At 43.7% G+C, this 25,790-nt stretch overlaps 1 protein-coding gene across 1 annotated transcript; it reads left to right on the top strand.

Moving 5' to 3' along the window:
* Positions 1-7,197: 7,197 nt before the first annotated feature.
* LOC141248734 (olfactory receptor 52E8-like) lies at positions 7,198-12,641 on the top strand. Its single transcript, XM_073669425.1, has 2 exons — positions 7,198-7,479; positions 11,647-12,641. The coding sequence occupies exons 1-2, from the start codon at positions 7,407-7,409 to the stop codon at positions 12,639-12,641; spliced, it is 1,068 nt and encodes a 355-aa protein (XP_073525526.1). The 5' UTR covers positions 7,198-7,406.
* The last annotated feature ends 13,149 nt before the right edge of the window (positions 12,642-25,790 follow it).

Raw genomic sequence — 25,790 nt, 5'->3', positions numbered from 1 at the left:
ACCTCTATAACCAGTGCCATCTAGAGCGACCTCTATAACCAGTGACCTGTAGAACTACCTCTATAACCAGTGCCTTCTAGAGCGACCTCTATAACCAGTGACATGTAGAACTACCTCTATAACCAGTGCCACCTAGAGCGACATCTATAACCAGTGACATGCATAACTACCTCTATAACCAGTGCCATCTAGAGCGACCTCTATAACCAGTGACATGTAGAACTACCTCTATAACCAGTGCTATCTAGGACGACCTCTATAACCAGTGACATATAGAACTACCTCTATAACCAGTGCTATCTAGGACGACCTCTATAACCAGTGACATGTAGAACTACCTCTATAACCAGTGCTATCTAGGACGACCTCTATAACCAGTGACATGTAGAACTACCTCTATAACCAGTGCTATCTAGGACGACCTCTATAACCAGTGACATGTAGAACTACCTCTATAACCAGTGCTATCTAGGACGACCTCTATAACCAGTGACATGTAGAACTACCTCTATAACCAGTGCCATCTAGAGCGACCTCTATAACCAGTGACATGTAGATCTACCTCTATAACCAGTGCTATCTAGGACGACCTCTATAACCAGTGACATGTAGAACTACCTCTATAACCAGTGCTATCTAGGATGACCTCTATAACCAGTGACATGTATGACTACCTCTATAACCAGTGCCATCTAGAGCGACCTCTATAACCAGTGACATGTAGAACTACCTCTATAACCAGTGCCATCTAGAGTGACCTCTATAACCAGTGACATGTAGAACTACCTCTATAACCAGTGCCATCTAGAGCGACCTCTATAACCAGTGACATGTAGAACTACCTCTATAACTAGTGCCTTCTAGAGCGACCTCTATAACTAGTGCCTTCTAGAGCGACCTCTATAACCAGTGACATGTAGAACTACCTCTATAACCAGTGCCACCTAGAGCGACATCTATAACCAGTGACATGTATAACTACCTCTATAACCAGTGCCATCTAGAGCGACCTCTATAACCAGTGACATGTAGAACTACCTCTATAACCAGTGCTATCTAGGACGACCTCTATAACCAGTGACATGTAGAACTACCTCTATAACCAGTGCTATCTAGGACGACCTCTATAACCAGTGACATGTAGAACTACCTCTATAACCAGTGCCATCTAGAGCGACCTCTATAACCAGTGACATATAGAACTACCTCTATAACCAGTGCCACCTAGAGCGACCTCTATAACCAGTGACATGTATAACTACCTCTATAACCAGTGCCATCTAGAGCGACCTCTATAACCAGTGACCTGTAGAACTACCTCTATAACCAGTGCCTTCTAGAGCGACCTCTATAACCAGTGACATGTAGAACTACCTCTATAACCAGTGCTATCTAGAGCGACCTCTATAACCAGTGACATGTAGAACTACCTCTATAACCAGTGCTATCTAGAGCGACCTCTATAACCAGTGACATGTAGATCTACCTCTATAACCAGTGCTATCTAGAGCGACCTCTATAACCAGTGACATGTAGATCTACCTCTATAATGAGTCAATGACTGATGGCTCCTGATCACTGTTACTTTGTCTCCTGTTCTCATCTTCAGCCATACAGTTATCCAGCATTCAGTGGCTCTGAGGTGATCACCCCACAAGTTCAAATCTGCTTTTAATGACTATTTTTTTAAACATTGCCATATTTATTTTTATTTATAGATTTTTTTTATAACATTTTGAAAGTTAAATATAACAATAAACGCAATGAATGAACATTTTTAATTTTTTTCATAAGATAATCTTCTCTTCTTTTCCTATCTTCTCTGTCTTCAGGTTTTTTAAAAAAAAAGCAAAAAAAACAATTGCGCTTTGACAAGTCAGGTGTCTCTTTGGCACCCATTTTTTGCTAAACCATGTGTATAAATATGTTCACCTTCCACTGACTGTATATACGGTTTGTGTCCTGAGGAAGAAGTCTGGAATGACTTTGAAACACGTTGACTAAAGAACCTGAAATAAAAAAATCCTTTATTATACTTCTATTTGGATCTTCATTGCCACCAGCAGCGGATAAACCGCCTTTGGCTTCTTTTTTTACCTCTTTCCCAGTTGGAAGACCCGCGGATCTGCAGCGGCTGTTTTCATGCGTATTCATGTTTGTGCGTCCCACAACTTATCAGGTTCGCAGATCCTATTATTCTCAGATAAGACCCTATCTGCACTTTTTTTTGCTCCTAGTTTCTACGTTACCCCAACAGTAACGTCCATGACACACTATGCAAACTAAGGGTCTAAGGTGGAGAGTGCTGAGCCAGTGTAAGGAGACTTAAAGGCCATTAAATGCTTTTCTGGGAATTTAAATATGCAAATAGCCTCTTCAGAGAGGAAGAAGACTTGAACTCCAGTGAGGTCTATTGGTGAGAAATCCTAAAAATCAATATTGACCCTTTAACGAGCTTTGCCATATGACTTAGGATAAGAAGGCAAACCAGAAGCTCCATTTGCTTACACGTGTTTCGGGGTGTTTGCCCCTCCTCAGTGCAAAGCAGTGAATCAGATGTGGCTCTTGCTTTGCACTGATGAGGGGCAAACACCCCGAAACAAAAGTCTGCAAATGGAGTTTCTCGTTTGGCTTTTTATCCTAAGTCACATGTCAAGGTTCGTTAAAGGATCGATATTGACTTTTTAGGATTGCTACATCCCATAGATGGAGATAGTGTCCTCTCCTCTTCCTCTCTGTGGATAAGCCAATTAAGAGAACAGGAACCTTCCTCGGCACGTGAACACTTTACTATTTTGGTCTGAAGACATTTTATTTTCAGTATGTATTGGTGCGGATTCTCACGTCACACTCCCCGACGATCATAAAATCACAACTGTTGACTGATGGGATCTATCATAATGATATAGGACGCCTATAAAACAGGAATGACTGCAGCCGGGCATGGCACAGGAAGCTGATTCCCAGCCATAAAGCTGAAGGATGGTGAGTGTTACTACACTGACTAATCAAAAGAGAATTTTACGAGTCATTAAAGGTCAAGAGTTAATCCTGTGCTTATAGCGCCCCCGGCTGGAATGGTCTAGGGTGGTAGGAGCGTACCTAATACCTGATGTGTTCAATTCTTATTTCACCCTCTGTATATGGATATCGTTTAGGAACTGTAAGGTGATTTTACTTTTGTCTCTTTATGCTATTGTTATGGGCATGGTATAGCGGGACTATCTGAGCAGTGTAAGGAGATTTTGCCTCGTGTATGGGATATTATTTGTGACTTTTAGAGAACACGGCTTTGGCTCATTATGTTAATATTAATTGATTACTGTATTCTGTTACTTTTTGGTAATGTATGGTGTTGTATTTGCGCAGTGATAAGGTGGTTTTATTCTAGCACTGTATGGGGATATTATTCTAGCACTGTATGGGGATATTATTCTAGCACTGTATGGGGATATTATTCTAGCACTGTATGGGGATATTAATGGGGAACTGTATGGGGATATGACTTTGGCACTTTATGCTAGTAGTATTTAATCACTGTAGTAGTTATTGTTTGGGCATCGTATAGCGGTATTATTTATGCAAAGTAAGTTGGCATATTTGAACTCCGTATGGGTTATTATTTGAACGCTATACGGGACACATCGTTGGCTCTTTACACCGACACAAGCAGTGCTCGCTGCCATCCCCCAAACATTGCATTAAGTATATTGCACTTAGATGTCACATTATTAGCAGCGCGGCTGTTTTATGACGTGGATCATCCGGTCGTTTCAATCCCTTTTTAAGCCCTTCACATGTTGCTTTATGGCTGGCACTTATTATTATATGGTCTCTATAGGGGGTTCTGATTCTGGACTTTACTTGTTGGAGTCTATATTGGAACATTATTTTGACCCCATGATTGATTGCATTTATTTTATCATTATTATTTCTTTTGAAACGTTTTCTTTTTGGTGTCTTTCTCTTTGATTTTTGACCTATATCCCGGTCACGTCGTGTAGTTTTGCTCCTTTCTTGCACACATGAGGGTGTCGTGTCCTTACACATTTCCTGCCCTCCACCGTTCATCTCGCTGAGCACACTTTTATTGGTACTTTTATTGGTACTTTATGACTTACCAGTATTATTTTATAACTATACTTTGTTACTATCTTTGCATTGTTTAGCGGTATTGTTTGTGGCTTTATTTGAACACTGACGATATTATGAGAACTACGACACACGTGGCATTTTATTATACTATTATTTCACCACTATATTCACTCTTTGGGCATTGTATAACGGTATTATTCCTGCAATGTAAAGTAGTTTTATTGAGCATCACATTGAGATATTTTTTTTGTAAACTACATGGGGAAATGACTTTTGGCACTTTATGGTAGTAATATTTTAATCACCGTATTCAGTTATTATTTGGGCATTGTATGGTGGTATTATTTGAACACTGTCGCAGTAGTATTTGTGCAGTATAGAGTAAGTTTATTTATTACTGTATGGGTATAGCATTTGATAACTATATGGGATATGACTTTAGCACTGTTTACAGAACACCATTTGGATATTGTGGGTATGGTATAGCGGTATTATTTGTGGTTTTATTTTAGATCCATATGGGTATATGACTTTGACACTTTATGTTAGTGTTATTTGATCGCTGTATTCTGTTTCTACAGTTTTTCCCTGAAAATAAGACGGGGTCTTATATTATTTTTTTGCTCAGAAAGATGCACTAGGGCTGTGTCTGTATCGTTATATATGTAAAAAAAAGTTACACAGATCTACGGTATTCACAAACGAGCTATAACCATGAATAAACTAGAACGGACTGATCTTGTATTTTGATATCTGTTAAAAATAATAAAGATATATACTTTTATAATTTATTCATGGCTAGACATCATTTGCGAATAGGTCTTTTTCAGTGCAGAATACAGCAGGACCTTTCATCAAGGAAAGTGGACGCTCCCAAAAGAAAAAATTATTAGCAAAAATTTAGATAAAATACAATTTATTTAAAAAAAATTCAAATATATCAATTAGCCAGTAGATGGCGCCACATAACAAATAATTCATCAAATGATAAGACCTACAATTTCCAGAAGGAATTGATAACCACATCCAGTTATCATCTATATGTTTGATAAAATTCCTTTTGGGACCTGTAGGTCTTTATCATTTGATGAATACTCCTCCACTCAGAGCTTCTACGGTAATTTATATGTTCATCGCTTTCCCTATTTATTTATTTGTTATGTGGTGCCATCTACTGGCTAATCGATATATATTTATATTTTAATTTACATTTTTCAATAAAATTGTATTTTATTTACATTTTTTTTAATACATTTTGTGTTAATCCTATTACTGGTTCTTCTTATCTGACCTGCTATTCTCATGGTGCAGTATCCTATATACCAGTCCTATAGAGGTGGGTGCATATTGTATTTACTATGGTTTATATTACCTACAGTTATTTTTCTCTATGTACGTGGACTGATTGCTAATATTGGTTTACCCCCAAGAAGAAAGCAGACACCCCCAAAAGAATCGCACTCAGCAGACCCCAAACAAAAAGAGTTGGCAAGTGGATGGGCGCACACACAGATCTGTATGTGTTGGCTCCCCCCCTGGTGACCGGAAGCAGTATCACTCGCACTCGGGAGCAGAATGATACTGGTGTCCGACCTGTACCTGTGACCGGAAGCAGTATTACTCGCACTCGGGAGCAGAGTGATACTGGTGTCCGACCTGTACCTGTGATCCGAACCCCTGACGCCCTGACGCGCGTTTTGCCATGTGCTTCCTCTGAGGAAGGGGTTTCTGTGGCAGCGCAAACATGTCATGTATTTGCATTTATTTATCTCCATCCTTTTGTTTGTTCATTGTCTTTCCATACTTATTACTACTTAGGCATTATATGCTATTAGGGATCATACTGACCTCTCTAATTTGCTCATCTCTTGTGCGCTCGTTTACTTGCATTATGCATTTATCTTCTGTAGGAGTGTTCCACAATTGAGTTTAGTATTTTGGCTCTATTATATAAGTGCACAGGACTTCGGGTCACAATGTATAAGACAAATATTTTTTTTCCTGTCTATGTATATTTAGACAGTATATATTTAGATACTATATTTAGTATATTGCATTATTATGTACGCAGTGCAAGGTGGTTTTATTCGAGCACTATATGGAGATATTGATTTGAGAATGACGCCTTTAGCAACTTACATTATTATTGTTTGATCACCGTATCCTCTTAGTGAGCATAGTATATCGGTATTATTTTTGCGGGCTGAGGTTGGTTTGTTTGAGTAGTGTAAGGGGATATCTTTCAGCACTGTATGGGGACACCACTTTAGGCACTTTACACTAGTATTTTTTTGATCACTGTATTCTCTTACTATTTAGGCACTCTACAGCGATATTTTTGTGCACCAGCGGTATAAACTCCACATGACTGTGGAAGGGGGGGAGACCCATAACCCCATAACGCGCGTCTGCAGTTTTGTTTTGCATAGTCATGTAGATTTTTTAGCATTGTAAGAAGGAGCGCTGTATGGGGACACCACTTTAGGCACTTTACGCTAGTATTTTTTTGATCACTGTATTCTCTTACTATTTAGGCACTCTACAGCGATATTTTTGTGCACCAGCGGTATAAACTCCACATGACTGTGGAAGGGGGGGAGACCCATAACCCCATAACGCGCGTCTGCAGTTTTGTTTTGCATAGTCATGTAGATTTTTTAGCATTGTAGGAAGGAGCACAGTATGTGTGTTCCTGGTACTTACTGGGATGGGGGGGAGTTTATCAGGGGATGGAATTCCCTTCTTATCTCTCTAACCTGAAGAGCTAGAGGAGGGTTGAGGTTTACTGGAGTTACGATTCTTTTTTTAGGGGAGTGAAGGTTCATCGCATCCCGTATCCAACAGTCACATTATTGCATCGTGTAATCTATTCGAGAATGAGGTCCCCCGACACAATGTGACACCTGCACCTTAAAACTGCAACTAAGTATCAACTTAATTATAGAAAGAGAATCCAACCCATGAAATCCACAATATAAATGGTAGTAGTAGAAGAATTATTTTCTCCATAGGTGAGCGTCTGAACCTCAGGTGTGTGAATAGTATCAGCAGGTAGAGTCTCGGATGAGGAAGTAACGATGAGGAAGTTCCGTCCCCGCAGCGCTGTCAGGACGGCAGGAGGGTGTAAATCTAGTGATGCTGACCGTGAGCGCGACATGTATGTGACTTAATGGCGGAGCGATCACGAGAAGAAATACAGCCATGTCGACTGACGTCAACCGCTGGGATTTCACAATCAGGTCGGCATAATGTGATGCGAGCCGTAATTATGTCCTACAGCTATACTTTATGTTCCAGCTTCTCGGCCATGGATGAAGTCATTTCCAGACACTTCCTGCAGCGCACATGATTACCAGGGACGGCTGTGCCAAGCGAAAGGTAGAGGTAAGACGCTGAACCCGACACTAGATACCCAGATATAGCCTTTATATTACTAATGGAAACTAATCCTCAGCGGCGGTCCCAGCCAAGTGTCCGAGGCGCAACAAGTTGGCACAAACTTCTCTGATCCTCGGAAGTTATTGCGGGCAGGCTGGCACAAGTTATTGACCCATGTATCATACCAGTCATGCAAATGGCTTTAGATTTTAATTAAAAGAGATGATCCCTTATGGGGACACTTTGGGGGGTAGTTCCTTGTACCCCAAAACTTCAATCTGAGCAGTTCAAGAAAGAACCTTATGCTAAATGACAATTTTAGCTTTTCCTCAATATTCAGGGGCATTCTCTGAATAACGGATAATTATTATTAAGTTTAATAGGAAGAGTGTAAATCTGGATGTATTGAGCTCCCCCTAGTGGTGACCACAGGCGGGAGAAAGGAGGAGGAAGCAGTGGCTTGAAAAAGTCTTCATACCCTGTGAACTTTTCTACATTTTTTTTTCACGTTACACCCATAAACTTACATGTATTTTATTGGGATAACACAAAGTAACAAGGATTTGGGATGGGTAAAGGAAATGATACGAGGTTTTCTAATTATTTTAAAAATAACATTGTGACATTGTACATAGGTATGCAGCCCCCCTGTAGTCTGATGCCCCTAAAATCCAGAGTGACCAATCACCCCCAGAAGTCACATAATTAGTACATTGTGTCCCCCTGGGTGTGATTTCTCTATCATTATAAACCAGGATAAGAAACTTTGTAATATATTTTCTCATAGAAATCTATGTCTTTCTCCATTTAGGAGCTACTGCTCCTCGCTCTCCCCCCCCCCCCCTCAACTCATCAATCACTCCGAAAAACTGCTAAAATTCATTCTGATCAAGGCAAGACTTCTAATCTTTGAGACAGACAACTAGTTCACTGAGGGCTCAGATTACAACTGTCTATTACATTCTATGGAGAGGAGAGAAGGAAGAAAGAGCAGAGTGAGAGACAGTAGCAAAGAGACACACACACAGTGCTGCTGCTTTATAGAAGCACCCCAGTGCTGGACTCACAGCTACACTGCTCAGCATTTCTGTATAATGTCATCAATTCTGTTGTTGATTTCTAGTAAGTGTATTATCTCAACATAGACTTGGATTCACAGCTCAGTACTGCTGTATAATGTCATCCATGCTGTTGATGATTTCTAGTAAGTGTATTATCTCAACACAGAGTTGGAGTCACAGTTACACAGCTCAGTACTGCTGTATAATGTATTTCATGCTGTTGCTTATTTTCTAGTAAGGTACAAAATCCAGCACCGCAAAATTAGTTAAAAAGTTGATCTTTAATAAACTATTGTCTCCATAAAAAAGAATAAATACCCAATGAAAAAGTATTTTACATAAGACTTATGCACTTCCATATCAATTAGTCTATGACTAAGGACTCGCAATAGTTCGAAACCGTAAGACTTATGTAACATACTTTACAATTGGATTTTTATTCTATTTTATGGAGACAATAGTTTGTTAAAGATTGTCTTTTTAACAATTTTTATGGCGCTGGTTCACGTACCTTCTATTTGCATTGTTGTTCGAGGATACCGGCCTGGAGTTTCTGTGCATTGCTCATATCATTCATATATGGCATTTCTCGTATTATTGGTGAGCTGAAAAAGTTTTTTCTGTTTTGTGTTTTCTAGTAAGTCTGTTATCTCACCCCAAAGTTGGGTTCACAATTACACTGCTCAGTACTGCTGTATAATGTCCTTCATACTGTTCCTTATTTTCTCACACCAGAGTTGGGTTCACAGCTACACTGCTTAGTACTCCTGTATAAAGTCCTCTATGCTGTTGCTGAATTCTCACAGCTGAGTTGGAAGCACAGCTACACAGCTTAGTACTGCTGTATAATGTCCTTCATACTGTTCCTTATTTCTCACAGCAGAGTTAGGTTCACAGCTGCATTGCTCCGTACTGCTGTATAATGTCTTCTATGCTGTTTTCTGACAGCTGAGTTGGAATCACAGCTATACTGCTCAGTACTTTTGCATAATGCTTCCCTTGCTGCTGCTGTTGACATACAGGAGAGCATTAATCTCTGTGTGTTGTGCAGGGGAAATATGATATTCTCCACCCAATAGCTCAGAGACAACCCAAAACAAAATAGAGGGTCTGCAGAGGGTCAAATTGATGAAAAATACAAGATGTAACTGATGCATTGGCTCGTGTTATTACTCGTGTACAAACCTACGTATGACAGCATATTCTGAAAAGTCATCTGAAATGACTGATAGATTTTAAGCTACTCTAGACCACCAGGATGTTACAGTAATGATAGAATTACCCATAACACATCCAATGCTAAATATATAGTGAACAAGTGGAAAGTCAGCAAAATTATTATAAAACTAGATGGTGGCCGGTTTCTAACGCATCGGGTATTCTAGAATATGTATGTGGCCGACCAGGCGCGACTAATCAGCGAAGCAGTGTTTAAATGGGTTGTGCACTACTTTAAATTAACCCCCCAATGTATCCCCCTGGGGCCCCTAATGAATTTTGGAGGACCGGGGAGCGAGGCTGCCAGTCGGGGAACTTGTGCTGCGAGCAGCCGGGAGATGACCGGCTAGCACAGGGTGAGCGTGGGAGCGGGCGAGCGTGTGAGGGTGAGAGTGTGAGGGTGAGCGTGGGAGCGGGCGAGCGTGTGAGGGTGAGCGTGGGAGCATGAGAGGGGGAGCGTGTGAGGGGGTGAGCGTGTGAGGGGGTGAGCGGGTGAGGGGGTGAGCGGGTGAGGGGGTGAGCGTGTGAGGGTGAGCGTGGGAGCATGAGAGGGGGAACGTGTGAGGGGGTGAGCGGGTGAGGGGGTGAGCGGGTGAGCGTGGGAGCGTGTGAGGGGGAACGTGTGAGGGGGAGCGTGTGAGGGGGAACGTGTGAGGGGGAGCGTGTGAGGAGGTGAGCGGGTGAGGGGGTGAGCGGGTGAGGGGGTGAGCGTGTGAGGGGGTGAGCATGTGAGGGGGTGAGCGGGTGAGGGGGTGAGCGGGTGAGCGTGGGAGCGTGTGAGGGGGAACGTGTGAGGGGGAGCGTGTGAGGGGGAACGTGTGAGGGGGAGCGTGTGAGGGGGAACGTGTGAGGAGGTGAGCGGGTGAGGGGGTGAGCGGGTGAGGGGGTGAGCGTGTGAGGGGGTGAGCATGTGAGGGGGTGAGCGGGTGAGGGGGTGAGCGGGTGAGCGTGGGAGCGTGTGAGGGGGAACGTGTGAGGGGGAGCGTGTGAGGGGGAACGTGTGAGGGGGAGCGTGTGAGGGGGTGAGCGGGTGAGGGGGTGAGCGGGTGAGGGGGTGAGCGTGTGAGGGGGTGAGCATGTGAGGGGGTGAGCGGGTGAGGGGGTGAGCGGGTGAGCGTGTGAGGGGGAGCGTGTGAGGGGGTGAGCGTGTGAGGGGGTGAGCGTGTGAGGGGGTGAGCGGGTGAGGGGGTGAGCGTGGGGGTGAGGGGGTGAGCGGGTGAGGGGGTGAGCGTGGGGGTGAGGGGGTGAGCGGGTGAGCGTGGGAGCGTGTGAGGGGGAGCGTGTGAGGGGGAGCGTGTGAGGGGGAGCGTGTGAGGGGGTGAGCGGGTGAGGGGGTGAGCGGGTGAGGGGGTGAGCGGGTGAGGGGGTGAGCGTGTGAGGGGGTGAGCGGGTGAGGGGGTGAGCGTGTGAGGGGGTGAGCGGGTGAGGGGGTGAGCGTGGGGGTGAGGGGGTGAGCGTGGGGGTGAGGGTCTGAGGGTGAGGGTGTGCGGGTGAGCCGCTAATGGCTGCCATCTTTTTCTGAAATCCCGCGTCGCTGATTGGCCACGGCCTGACCAATCAGCGACGCGGGATTTTCTGGACAGACAGACAGACAGACAGACAGGATAAGACAATTATATATATTAGATGTGGTGGAGGGGGGAAAAAGCAGAATATTGCAGTGTTTGACATGGGAACCAACATCCATGAAATCCTTTTTTTTTAAAAAAATTGTCTTAAAAACATTTCCTGTTGGCAGTTTAGATGCAGCACTCTACAGGGGGGTGATATTAGGCACCGGAAATAAATCCGCTCCATCCAGACGCGTGATGGCGGGACAGAGAATAAAAATAGACAAGTGTCTCTTAATGCTGATTGCACAATGGTAACTGTATCCTCTTCTGGGTTTTTTCAGGATTCCCATCGGATTCCCTCCAGTCCATGGCTAATCTCACTGGATTTATTCTCCTCGGATTCCCGAATGTTGCCGAGAAGTTCGATATTCCAGTCTCCATTGCACTATTTCTGATCTACCTCGCATCCCTCTTCTCCAATGGCACGGTCATAGCTTTGATCATTTGCAATCGGAAGCTCTACCAGCCCATGTACGTGGTCATCTTAAACCTGGCCATTTCCGATCTGCTGCTCGACACGGTAACTTTGCCAAAGATCATCGCCAAATATTGGTTTGACGACGAATCCATCTCATTTGCCGGATGTATTTTCCAAGTGTTTTGCGCTCATTTCTTGGGGAGCTTTGACTCGTACATCCTCTTACTGATGGCCATCGACCGCTACGTTGCCATCTGCAAGCCTCTGAGATATCCCTCCATAATCACCAACCGCCGGGCCATCCTCCTCTGCTGTTTCTTCTGGTTTCTCACGGCTGTCATCGCTTTGGTCATTGCACTCCTGGACTCCAAAATTCCTTTCTGCGGAGAAAACAGAATCCGAAGCTGCTTCTGCACCAACACCGGGGTCCTGTCCTTGGCCTGCAAAGATGTGACGGTCCTCAAACGGATCATTTTCGGGATTGCCATGTTCGTCCTTCTGCTGCCTTTGGCGTTCATACTTTTCTCCTATGGAGTCATCATCAAGGTGGTCATCTCTCAGACTCAGACCGACAGTCGGAGGAAGGCGTTTTATACCTGCGCCACCCATTTGTTTGTGATCGGCTTGTATTTTGTCCCAAGGATATTTGTCTATGTGGCCAATCAATTCAACCTGATTCTCAACGAAGATCTCAATGTCCTCATCCTCTGTCTCTATACCTTCATACCGCATGTGGCGAACCCCATTATCTACTGTCTTAGAACTAAAGAGATCAGGAGAACACTTAGAAACTTAATCAAGAGGAGGATACTGATGAAGACACAACACATGGTTGTAATCAATGCGGTTGCAAAATAAAATAAACTTTTATCACTTGGTTAATAATATCCACATTTAACTATTAGTATAATTTACTTGCAATACCACGTCCGGCCACTTGGTGTGCTAGTAAGCTATTCTGTCTCATTTAATAGAATATTCTGCAGCACCATCTAGCGGTAGGAGTGTGTAGTGCAGCAGTTTACTTTTTCCTGAAAATTCAAATAACACATTGTTCTCCCTCTGGTATCTACATCTCTCAGGAAAACAGGGATTCCCTGATGGCTCTTTGCTTATACTTTTCCTTAATGAAGTGATGTGTAGACACAAGTATGTGGCTTTGTTTTTGAAGAGTCACTGTCTCGTGTCTTGTTAACTTCCGCATCACATGCTTCCACGGACATCCCCTTTGTCCATGTAGAAGCTAGAAGGGTTCAAGTTTAGTAAGTGGGATATAGTAACTTTTCAAAGCAAGTCTGTGTTGCATGAAGAGCTAGTCTAATGTGCAGCCTAAAAACTTCATAGATCAATGAACATGATCTGCACTTGAGGTAGGCAGTGGCGATGAGTGAATTGATTCTTATCGATCCAAACGGAATTTGTGTTGCATTTTTAGGAATTCAATGAAACCGACAAATTTGAACTATATGTGATTGCATACATTGCATGAGATTGCAACAGCCAGAGAAGGATTACATGATCTCAGGCGTCGCAGGGCGGGTCTCCACATAATGCATTACACAGTCAATCAGGATAGACCATGAGAGCCAGTATAAAAGCAGAAGCAAGAAATGCAGAAACCATTTGGTGGTGAATCTGGAAAGTGAGAGGACGTCACAGCTCACAGCTTAGCTATAGAGTTATGGAGAGAAAGTTGTAAAACACTGAATAAACCGTACAGATAGTGTGTGACAGGTGGTGGCGTACCTCTAATAGAGGCAGACCATGCGGCAGCTATGGGTCCTGTGAGTCGGGCCCCGCTCCACCTGGCATTGCACTTACAACTGTGTCGTCATCCTGGATGGAGATACAGTTGAAAGCAATGATGCAACAGGGAGCCATCGGCTGCCTCCTCCATCATTCCTTCTGTGCATCTGATAAGCTTCAGAAGACACGCTGCAGAGACCGGAACAGCAGGTGAACAAGGAGAGGTGAGTACATTTATTGTTATTATTTTTTAAAATCAATGGGAGCCATTATACAGTTGTCAGGGCTATGATGTGGGCCATTATATTGTTTGGAAAGTTTTCTGGGGACCATTATACTGTTTGGAGGGTTAGTGGGGCCTATTATACTGTTTGGAGGGCTATGGGGGGCCATTATACTGTATGGAGGGCTATGTGGGGCCCATTATACTGTATGGAGGACTATGTGGGGCCATTATACTGTATGAAGGACTATGTGGGGCCCATTATACTGTATAGAGGGCTATGGGGGGCCATTATACTGTATGGAGTACTATGTGGGGCCCATTATACTGTATGGAGGACTATGTGGGGCCCATTACACTGTATGGAGGGCTATGTGGGGCCATTATACTGTTTGGATAACTATGTGGGGCCATTATACTGTATGGAGGACTATGTGGAGCCCATTATACTGTATGGAGGACTACGTGGGGCCCATTATTCTGTATGGAGGACTATGTGGGGCCCATTATTCTGTATGGAGGACTATGTGAGGCCATTATACTGTATGGAGGACTATGTGAGGCCATTATACTGTATGGAGGAGTATGTGGGGCCATTATACTGTATGGAGGACTATGTGAGGCCATTATACTGTATGGAGGACTATGTGAGGCCATTATACTGTATGGAGGAGTATGTGGGGCCATTATACTGTATGGAGGACTATGTGAGGCCATTATACTGTATGGAGGACTATGTGAGGCCATTATACTGTATGGAGGAGTATGTGGGGCCATTATACTGTATGGAGGACTATGTGGGGCCCATTATACTGTATGGAGGACTATGTGGCATCATTATACTGTAGGGAGGACTATGTGTGGCCATTATATTGTATGGATGACTATGTGGGGCCCATTATTCTCTATGGAGGACTATGTGGGGCCCATTATACTGTAAGGAGGACTACGTGGGGCCCATTATACTGTTTGGACGACTATGTGGGGCCATTATACTGTATGGAGGACTATGTGGGGCCAATTATACTGTTTGGACGACTATGTGGGGCCATTATACTGTATGGAGGACTATGTGGGGCCCATTATACTGTATGGAGGACTATGTGGGGCCACTACACTGTATGGAGGACTATGTGGGGCCCATTATACTGTATGGAGGACTGTGTGGGGCCATTATACTGTATGGAGGACTATGTGGTGCCCATTATACTGTATCGAGGACTATGTGGGGCCATTATACTGTATGGAGGACTATGTGGGGACCATTATACTGTATGGAGGACTATGTGGGGCCCATTATACTGTATGGAGGACTATGTGGGGACCATTATACTGTATGGAGGACTATGTGGGGCCCATTATACTGTATGGAGGACTATGTGGGGCCCATTATACTGTATGGAGGACTGTGTGGGGCCATTATACTGCATGGAGGACTATGTGGGGACCATTATACTGTATGGAGGACTATGTGGGGCCCATTATACTGTATGGAAGACTGTGTGGGGCCAATTATTCTGTATGGAGGACTATGTGGGGCCCATTATACTGTATGGAGGACTGTGTAGGGCCATTATACTGTATGGAGGACTATGTGGGGACCATTATACTGTATGGAGGACTATGTGGGGCCCATTATACTGTATGGAGGACTATGTGGGGACCATTATACTGTATGGAGAACTATGTGGGGCCCATTATACTGTATGGAGGACTATGTGGGGCCCATTATACTGTATGGAGGACTATGTGGGGACCATTATACTGTATGGAGGACTATGTGGGGCCCATTATACTGTATGGAGGACTATGTGGGGCCCATTATACTGTATGGAGGACTGTGTGGGGCCATTATACTGTATGGAGGACTATGTGGGGCCATTATACTGTATGGAGGACTATGTGGGGCCATTATACTGTATGGAGGACTATGTGGGGCCATTATACTGTATGGAGGGCTATGTGGGGCCCATTATACTGTACGGAGGACTATGTGGGGCTTGTTATACTGTATGGAGGACTATGTGTGACCCCTTATACTGTATGGAGGAATATGTGGGGCCAAATACTGTATGGAGGACTATATGGGGCCATTATACTGTATGGAGGACTATGTGGGGCCCATTATACTTTATGGAGGACTATGTGGGGCAATATACTGTATGGAGGACTATATGGGGCCATTATACTGTATGGAGGACTATGTGGGGCCCATTATACTGTATGGAGGACTGTGTGGGGCCATTATACTGTATGGAGGACTATGTGGGGCCATTATACTGTATGGAGGACTATGTGGGGCCCATTATACTGTATGGAGGACTATGTGGGGCCCATTATACTGTTTAGACGACTATATGGGGCCATTATACTGTATGGAGGACTATGTGGGGCCCATTATACTGTATGGAAGACTATGTGGGGCCATTATACTGTATGGAGGACTATGTGGGGCCCATTATACTGTATGGAGGACTATGTGGGGCCCATTATACTGTATGGAAGACTATGTGAGACCATATACTGTATGGAGGACTATATGGGGCCATTATACTGTATGGAGGACTATGTGGGGCCCATTATACTGTATGGAGGACTATGTGGGGCCCATTATACTGTATGGAGGACTATGTGGGGGTCCATTATACTGTACTCTACTGTGTAGAGGGGTGTAAGTGCCATAATGCTGTATGGAGGGCTGTGTGGGGGCCATCATACTGTGTTTGAGTCATTGTGGGGTATCATTCTTTGCAGGATGGGAGTAATGCAGTGTCACCAAACTTTGTGTGTGGAGGGAACTGTGGAGGAATTCACTGTGAGGGTATCATACTATGTCTAGGGGGCACTTTTGCTGGGATCATACTTTTATGGGGGTCATAAAAGGGGTATCTTAATGCATGGAAACACTAAGGGGCTTCAATAGGAGAATAATTACTTTGTAAGAACTGTAAAGTTGTGACCCCACCCAATAGTAATCTTTTTCTTTTATTTGTGGGGGGTCCCAATTAGGACTTTTACTTTGGGGCCCTATGATTCTATATATGTCCCTGGTGTCAGCACAGCACTGAGGAAACAAAAAAGAATAATACAGATTTAATAGACAGGGAGAGATCAGTATGGTTATACTCCACATTTCCTTATTGGATTTATGCAGAAACAATCCACCAATAATGCTGAACAAAAATATGTTGATGTCTATGACGGCTTGACATAAATGTGTCACACCAACACTGCGGCCTGTTGCCTCTTATTTTTTTGGGCATTTCTTGGTTGCTCTATTTTGGGAAGGGGAAAATTGTATTAAAAATGATGGAAGAGAATTAGAAAAACACAATAATTTAACTCTATGACTGCCTATGCATTTGTCCCAAACTGTACTGACTTTTTGCACACCTTTTTTCTTATGTCTAATTTGATGTACATACAAGCCACAGCAATACTGCGGTCTGTGAGTCAAAGAAAAAAAAAAAGTTAATTTTATTATAATTAAAATGAATATAAAGAGAAATGATATTGACAATGAAAAAAAAATACCTTACCTTGGCATCTGGCAACAAGAATGTACAAGCAACAAGTAGAATCAGCGAGACCACCCCTGGAAGCAGCCATCTGGGCAGGAGTACTACCAAACACAGGTAACAATCGTCCTCCTATGTCTTCAGCATGTATATAAATGGGAAGACAATCACAGCAGTATGAAGTTACCTCTGACAGTGACACCATCAGATTGAGTTAGTGTTCTGCTGATTCCTCCTCTGCTGCCAGAGTTAGGCTATGTGCCCACGATGCAGAAATGCTCAGGATTTTTTCCTGAGCGTTTCTGCATCTCCCTGGCAGAAAAAAACGCATGCGGATTGTGCATGCGGATTGTGCATGCGGATTGTGCATGCGGATTGTGCATGCGGATTGTGCATGCGGATTGTACATGCAGATTGTACATGCGGATTGTACATGCGTTTTCCTGCCAGGGACATGCGGATGTGAAGCGTTCTTCACTTGCATTTCCGCATGCGGGTTGACAGGCGATTAGCATCACTTGGAAAGTGCTTGTAAACTCGGTCACACTATAGAAATCCATGCAACCGGCATATATAGTGTGACCCGAGAGAATGGTTAAAAATAAAAAAATAAAACTATACTTACCTTCTGATGACCCCCGCTGTCTTGCTGCACTCCTGTGCTGGCTGCCGGCAGATCGCAGTACGCTGTACTGAAGGACCTGCCATCACATGACTGTGACGTCAGTGCAGGTCCTTCAGTCCTGCACGATCTGTCGGCAAGCGAAGAGAAGGAGTCCGGGGGCCGTTGGAAGGTGAATATAATCTTTATTTTTTATTTTATTCTTTTTTTTTAATGGTACCTGGGTGTGGATGAGCCTCTCCTCTCATCTACACCCGGGTACCATCCGCACATTAGAACGCGCCAATTGCGCAAGTACAGATGCAGTCTTGCGGAATTGGCGCGTTCTAATGCAAGTCAATGGCGGCGAAAACGCAGCGCTTCCGCAAAATTAATGGACATGCTGCGGATTTTTGAGTGCAGCATAAACGCTGCGGAAAGATACGCAGCATGGGCATTGAAAGTGCGGAATTGCATTGGAGACCATGGGGGAAGGTTTAACAAGCGTTTCCCAAGCGTTTACGCTGCGGAAATTCTGCAGCGTAAACGCTTGAAAAGCGCATCGTGGGCACACAGCCTAATAGTTGATCTTTTACAATGCAGCATTTTAATTCCACCAGTGACATCTCTGTCTCCTCCGACCCCTTGTCTTGTAAGCCGCAGTGCTCCAGGGGATACACAAATCATTTCACTACAACTTTTTCCGGTTGAACAGTCTCCACTAGGACTTGGATGAGACAGGACAAAGGACATGACTCAAACGAAGAGCTAATAGTGGGTTTAGGAGGCGCTACCGGCTAAACACTAGCAAAGCAGCGAATTAGTGGACAGGGAACCACCGGTGTCCAGGTTAAGGTAAGGTTAAAGTAATATGTGTAAATTCGCGCTAATGGTAGTGGGTTTGGAGAAAGAAAGCCAGAGGTGGATAATTTAAAACTTTTATTGAGAAGATATAAAATATCAATTAAAATATAAAATATATGAGGGTGCGGACAAAGATATATAAAAAAGGTGATAGATATCACTCAGATGAATGTACCAATTTCTTTAGAATGCACCAAGCTAATTATATGAAGAAATAATAAATCTTCCTTCTCAGATGCGACGGGTGGGTTAGATCGGCTGAGCCTGTTTGTAGGTAGGGACTCTCGTAGTGCCTATAGCAAGAGAAGGGGAGAAGGGGTAATAGTTTAGTGGATATAGTTGTCCCGTGGGGTCCCACTGAGTCAACGGTTATGAAATTATAAAATTACCTGCTATTGATGCGGCAATCAGCAGGTAGTAGAGGGTACGCAGGGTATCCAGTGGGGTTGTTACTGGAAGTGGATCTAGGAGGGACAATAAAGGAGATGTCTGAATAGAAGAATAATGGGTGACGCACGATTGACTGGTTGGTCTAGTAGGTGTACCTGACGCGCCCCCTGGGGTGTCACATACCTGTGAAGGAGGAGTAGGAGGTAGACTTCGTAGTTATAGTTACAGGTGGGACGATCCTCCTTGGGTAGTGGTGCCAGTAGGATGGAAATTAATCTAGATTGTACTGAAGGAAAAAGGATAATATTAGGAATATAGTAACGATAGTACAGGCTATTGCCTGGGTTAAATAGAGTAGGTACCTGTAATGCCGGAAAACGGCAGGAGGTGTCCAAAGAATCTCCCAGAGGGAATTCAGGAAAAGTTAAGTTTGACTTGTAAATATTGTCCCCTTAGATGGGTTCAGTAACTGGTTTAGGCTGCACCAGGAGGCTCTGGATGGGCCAGACAGGTCAGTGTCTAGCAGACTACCATATAGCAGGAGGCTCTGGTTCTAAAAGTAAGTTAGCGATAAGTAAGTGATTAGTAGTGTCAGTCTTGGCAGTATAACCAAGTTTAACACAGTGGATGCTTTATATAATGGTATAAAGTTATAATTACCTGCCAGGTAGCTAGTATAGGATGTGGTGACTGGTCTGAGTGATGTCTCAAGTAGGTCGAAGTTTCTGATACTGTTAGCCTGAGATAGGTAAAGTACGGGGCTAGAGCTGCATCAGGAGGCTCTGGCTGAGCTAGAGGTGGTCAGCGTCTAGCGGACTAAATGGGATCAGCAAAAAGGGTAAATAGAGCTGGCACGTTGGTCATTAGTCGTTATTGTATAGTTGGAGTACCTAGAAAATGGTCTGGATGGCAGCAGGGTGGTTCAGCAGGAGGCTGTGGTTGATAGTACTTTGCCCGGTTGCTAGGGGGTAGAGTGGAGCTGCAGGTGCTGCTGGGAGGAGATGGATTGTGGTCACTGTAAGGCTGTGGTGTGCGGTGGGGCCGTGGCCCGAATCTACTTACAGTACGTTGTCCCGCGATGTCAGGTGGTGTCAGGGGTCCGGGGCGAATGCGGAGTCCCGGCCGGTGACTGCCGCGTGTTCGCTGTTCCAGGTAGCGGGAAGGGGAGAGGAGGAGAGAGGAAAGGGCGCGCTCCAGGAGAAAGCGCGCGAGAGAAGCGACGTGACGAGCGGTCACGTGGTACGCAGCGTACTGATGCTACGGAGGCCTGGTTGGTGCCTCCTGTGCTGGGTCAAAGGGCAATCCTACGCGTTTCGACAGCTACGGCTGTCTTCATCAGGGATGTCATGACCCAGTCTCATGTGTCCTTATATATCTAGGGGGCAGTGACGTCGTACTTGTTAGTCCTGGAATGCAAATAGTTCGATCTCACTGTTTAATCCCCGTGGTTTTAAAGTATTTAATTTAAATATCCATTCGCTTTCCTTTCTGGACATGTGTTTAATAAAGTTTCCCTGTCTCCAATGTTTATGCACTATTTGAATACCAGTTATTTGGATTCCTTTAGTGGATCCACTATGGTTTTCTGCAAAGTGTTTGGAAAGGGGGTGGCCTAGGTATTTGTTTTTAATATTGCGCATATGTTCATTAATTCTGGTATTCAGTGTTCTTTTGGTTCTCCCTATGTACAGTTTTTTACATGGACATGAAAGCCCATAGATGACTCCTGTAGTGTTACACGTTACAAAGTCTGTAATCGGGTACGTTTCTCCTTGGTGACTGATGGTGTACTGTTTTTGTGTTTTTAATATTTTGCATAGTTTACATTTTTTACAAGGAAAAAAACCTTTGAGTTTTTGTTGAAATGGGGTTTGTGGCTGTTTAGGGATAGTGTTGTATCTAACAGTGGGGGCTATTATGGATCCTAAATTACGTGCTTTTTTGAAGATGAACGTGGGCTGATCTGGTATCTGATCCCCAATTATTTTGTCATCCTGTAATATGTGCCAATGTTTGTTGACAATTTTTTTGAAAAGATGGGTGTTTGCGGAGTAGGGTGTAATGATGGGGATAAATCTATGGTGATTTTTTTCCGATTTAGTGGTACCAGATTCCTTTAGCAGAGTGTTTCGTGGTATTTCGGCTACTTTGTTTATTGTGTTCATAAGGAATTGTGCATTATAGCCTTTTTCAAGGAATTTGGTGGTGAGAAATTGTGCTTCCATGTCGAATTCTTGGGGTTTGGAACAATTCCGATGTATTCGTACATACTGGCTACGGGGGACGTTAAGTAGCCAGTTGGGAAGATGGCAGCTATCTAGTGCGATGTAGCCATTGGCATCAGTAGGTTTGTGGTAAGTGCGTGTTAAAATGCGATTGTCCTCAATATAGATGGTCAGATCTAGGAAATTGACTGTGGTGGTACTGGTGGTGGAGGTGAATTCCAGAAAGAATTCATTCTTATTAATTTCTTCTAGGAATTTATTCAGTGACGGTTGGTCACCCGACCAGATGAATAAGATGTCATCAATAAATCGTCGCCATAGGACCAGGTTCGTGTGTAAAAGGCCCTCAGGGTGTATAGCTAAGGATTCCCATCGGCCCACGTAGAGGTTAGCATAACTTGGTGCGAACCTGGTCCCCATGGCGGTGCCCCATTGTTGGGAGTAATAGTCCCCCTCGTGTAGGAAGTAATTGTGCTTTAATATAAATAGCATGCAGTCTCGAATAAATTCATTTTGTTCCGGTGGTGTTTTTTGGTTAAGGAAGTGGAGGGCGGCTTCGCAACCCTTGTTGTGCGGAATATTGGTGTATAATGATGTTATATCCATGGTGCCGATGATATAGTGGTTTTCCCAGTGGATGTTATTTAGTATTTGGATAGTGTGTTTGCTATCTTTTAGATGAGAAGGGAGGTTGGGGACTAAAGGTTGTAGATGGTGATCAATTAACTGTGAAAGATTAGCTGTTAAACATTGTATGCCGGAGATGATTGGTCTTCCCGGCGGATTTAATTGATCCTTGTGTATTTTAGGGAGATAATAGAAGGCAGCTAGTCTCGGGTACTGGATATTGACATAGTCATATTCATTTTTATTGAGATACCCCTCCTGTAGTCCTCTTTTTGTTAGTATTCGTAGTTCTTTCTGATAGATATTTGTGGGATCGGAGGGAAGGATGTGGTATGTTCTGGTATCATCTAAGAGCCTTAGGGACTGATTGAGAATGACTATGCTGCCCCCTTTGTCAGCGGGTCTTATTACTATATTTTTGTTAGTTTGTAGTTGTTTCATAGCAATTTTTTCGGATTTAGACAGATTGTTTCTGAATTTTTTACATTTGTGGTTTTTAAGTTTACGGATTTCATCTGTCACATTCTTTTCAAAGGTGTTGAGGGCTTCTGAGTATTCTTGAAGGGGGTGAAAAGTAGATTTGGTTTTTAAAGTGGTGTGCACATATTGTGGTGGGTCGGTGTATTCTGGTCTAGTTATCTTGCTGTCTTTTTTGATGTGGTACTTTTTTAATACCAGCTGACGCATGAACTTTTTAATGCCTATATAGGCTTGAAATTTATCCAGTTGTGTTGAGGGGGCATATTTGAGGCCTTTATTAAGTAGAGCAATTTCACTATTGGTTAGATTATGTTTGCTAAGATTAAAGACGGATTTCTGATTAATTATTTCTTTGGATTTGTTCTTTTTCTTTTGGGCGAGTTTCCCTCCCCTCGTACCTCTTTGGCGTTTTTTCTTTTGGCCATCTGAAAAAAATCCACATGGCTAGTGTGTTTTCGTATTGATGGACGTAATGTAGAAGCAAGTACCGGGGTTGCTGGTACTACGGGAGGGTTATTAGGCGGGTTGATTGGTTGAGAGGATGACCCTCTGGTTGGGGATGGTGTAGTTGATGGGATATTATCATTACTAGTGACCGTTAGGGGGAGGAACCTGTTTTGAGTGCTGACAGGGGTATCATAGTCATTTTCCATTAAATTGTAGTCAGGTTCATTTTGGGGTTGGGGGGTTCCATGGTCGGATGTCAGGTGAATGGAAATGTCCTCGATTGAAATATGAGAGTTCGCTGGACTTCCGACTACTTCGTCTAGAGTTTCAAAGAAATTCAGTTGTTCCTTCTGAGACTGTTTAGTCGGGAGGGGTACGGCATCTCTGCCGAATTTTGCTTTTTTTCTTTCTACTACTTCCATTTCTTTGTGATTTATTCTATTTTTTATACTAATTGTAAGGTTTAAAATCTCTGGGTGATTTTGGTATGGTTTAATTTCATAAAACAAGGCATCGATTTTGGTTTTGTTTTCCAGGAGTTGTTTTTTTCCTTTTAGTTATAATAACCCTAACGGTTTGTTTGGAGAAGTCGTGGAACATTAAGTTCCATTCTTCCAAGGTTGTGGGATCGCCAATATCACCTGATAATGCCTTGGTAACCTTTAGGCCAGATGGTATAATGTCGAAGGTTATGTAATGTTCTAGGGTGGCCACTTCCCAGAGGTCCCTCATTTCTTTAATTAGTAGGTGTTCGAGGGTTCTCATTGATTCTTTGATTGTTTTAATTGTTTCTGGACTGGTATTGGTGGATTTTTTCTGGGTACTGTTGAAGAATAATTGTATATTCTCTATTCTTTCTTTGCGGTCGTACCACAGATCCCCCATGGTTTTCCTTACTCCTGGATAAGCTTAGCAGCCTACTTAGTGGTTTAGTGGGTATTAAGGTAATAGTGGGTTTAGGAGGCGCTACCGGCTAAACACTAGCAAAGTAGCCCCGTACTAGTAGCCAGTATGTACGAATACATCGGAATTGTTCCAAACCCCAAGAATTCGACATGGAAGCACAACTTCTCACCACCAAATTCCTTGAAAAAGGCTATAATGCACAATTCCTTATGAACACAATAAACAAAGTAGTCGAAATACCACGAAACACTCTGCTAAAGGAATCTGGTACCACTAAATCGGAAAAAAATCACCATAGATTTATCCCCATCATTACACCCTATTCCGCAAACACCCATCTTTTCAAAAAAATTGTCAACAAACATTGGCACATATTACAGAATGACAAAATAATTGGGGATCAGATACCAGATCAGCCCACGTTCATCTTCAAAAAAGCACGTAATTTAGGATCCATAATAGCCCCCACTGTTAGATACAACACTATCCCTAAACAGCCACAAACCCCATTTCAACAAAAACTCAAAGGTTTTTTTCCTTGTAAAAAATGTAAATTATGCAAAATATTAAAAACACAAAAACAGTACACCATCAGTCACCAAGGAGAAACGTACCCGATTACAGACTTTGTAACGTGTAACACTACAGGAGTCATCTATGGGCTTTCATGTCCATGTAAAAAACTGTACATAGGGAGAACCAAAAGAACACTGAATACCAGAATTAATGAACATATGCGCAATATTAAAAACAAATACCTAGGCCACCCCCTTTCCAAACACTTTGCAGAAAACCATAGTGGATCCACTAAAGGAATCCAAATAACTGGTATTCAAATAGTGCATAAACATTGGAGACAGGGAAACTTTATTAAACACATGTCCAGAAAGGAAAGCGAATGGATATTTAAATTAAATACTTTAAAACCACGGGGATTAAACAGTGAGATCGAACTATTTGCATTCCAGGACTGACAAGTACGACGTCACTGCCCCCTAGATATATAAGGACACATGAGACTGGGTCATGACATCCCTGATGAAGACAGCCGTAGCTGTCGAAACGCGTAGGATTGCCCTTTGACCCAGCACAGGAGGCACCAACCAGGCCTCCGTAGCATCAGTACGCTGCGTACCACGTGACCGCTCGTCACGTCGCTTCTCTCGCGCGCTTTCTCCTGGAGCGCGCCCTTTCCTCTCTCCTCCTCTCCCCTTCCCGCTACCTGGAACAGCGAACACGCGGCAGTCACCGGCCGGGACTCCGCATTCGCCCCGGACCCCTGACACCACCTGACATCGCGGGACAACGTACTGTAAGTAGATTCGGGCCACGGCCCCACCGCACACCACAGCCTTACAGTGACCACAATCCATCTCCTCCCAGCAGCACCTGCAGCTCCACTCTACCCCCTAGCAACCGGGCAAAGTACTATCAACCACAGCCTCCTGCTGAACCACCCTGCTGCCATCCAGACCATTTTCTAGGTACTCCAACTATACAATAACGACTAATGACCAACGTGCCAGCTCTATTTACCCTTTTTGCTGATCCCATTTAGTCCGCTAGACGCTGACCACCTCTAGCTCAGCCAGAGCCTCCTGATGCAGCTCTAGCCCCATACTTTACCTATCTCAGGCTAACAGTATCAGAAACTTCGACCTACTTGAGACATCACTCAGACCAGTCACCACATCCTATACTAGCTACCTGGCAGGTAATTATAACTTTATACCATTATATAAAGCATCCACTGTGTTAAACTTGGTTATACTGCCAAGACTGACACTACTAATCACTTACTTATCGCTAACTTACTTATAGAACCAGAGCCTCCTGCTATATGGTAGTCTGCTAGACACTGACCTGTCTGGCCCATCCAGAGCCTCCTGGTGCAGCCTAAACCAGTTACTGAACCCATCTAAGGGGACAATATTTACAAGTCAAACTTAACTTTTCCTGAATTCCCTCTGGGAGATTCTT

The sequence above is a fragment of the Phyllobates terribilis genome, unplaced genomic scaffold (assembly GCF_046119375.1).
Source record: "Phyllobates terribilis strain yellow unplaced genomic scaffold, ASM4611937v1 Scaffold_2__4_contigs__length_985480577, whole genome shotgun sequence".
In the NCBI taxonomy this organism is placed as follows: domain Eukaryota; kingdom Metazoa; phylum Chordata; class Amphibia; order Anura; family Dendrobatidae; genus Phyllobates; species Phyllobates terribilis.
Note: the sequence above shows the minus strand (reverse complement) of the source record. Positions and strands in the feature narration are given on the sequence as shown.

Bases quoted from the DNA above. Each gene is read 5' to 3' on its own strand.
- LOC141248734 (XM_073669425.1), top strand. From the start codon at position 7,407: ATGAAGTCATTTCCAGACACTTCCTGCAGCGCACATGATTACCAGGGA. The intron at 7,480-11,646 runs GTAAGACGCTGA...GGGTTTTTTCAG, and splicing joins GTGCCAAGCGAAAGGTAGAG to GATTCCCATCGGATTCCCTC.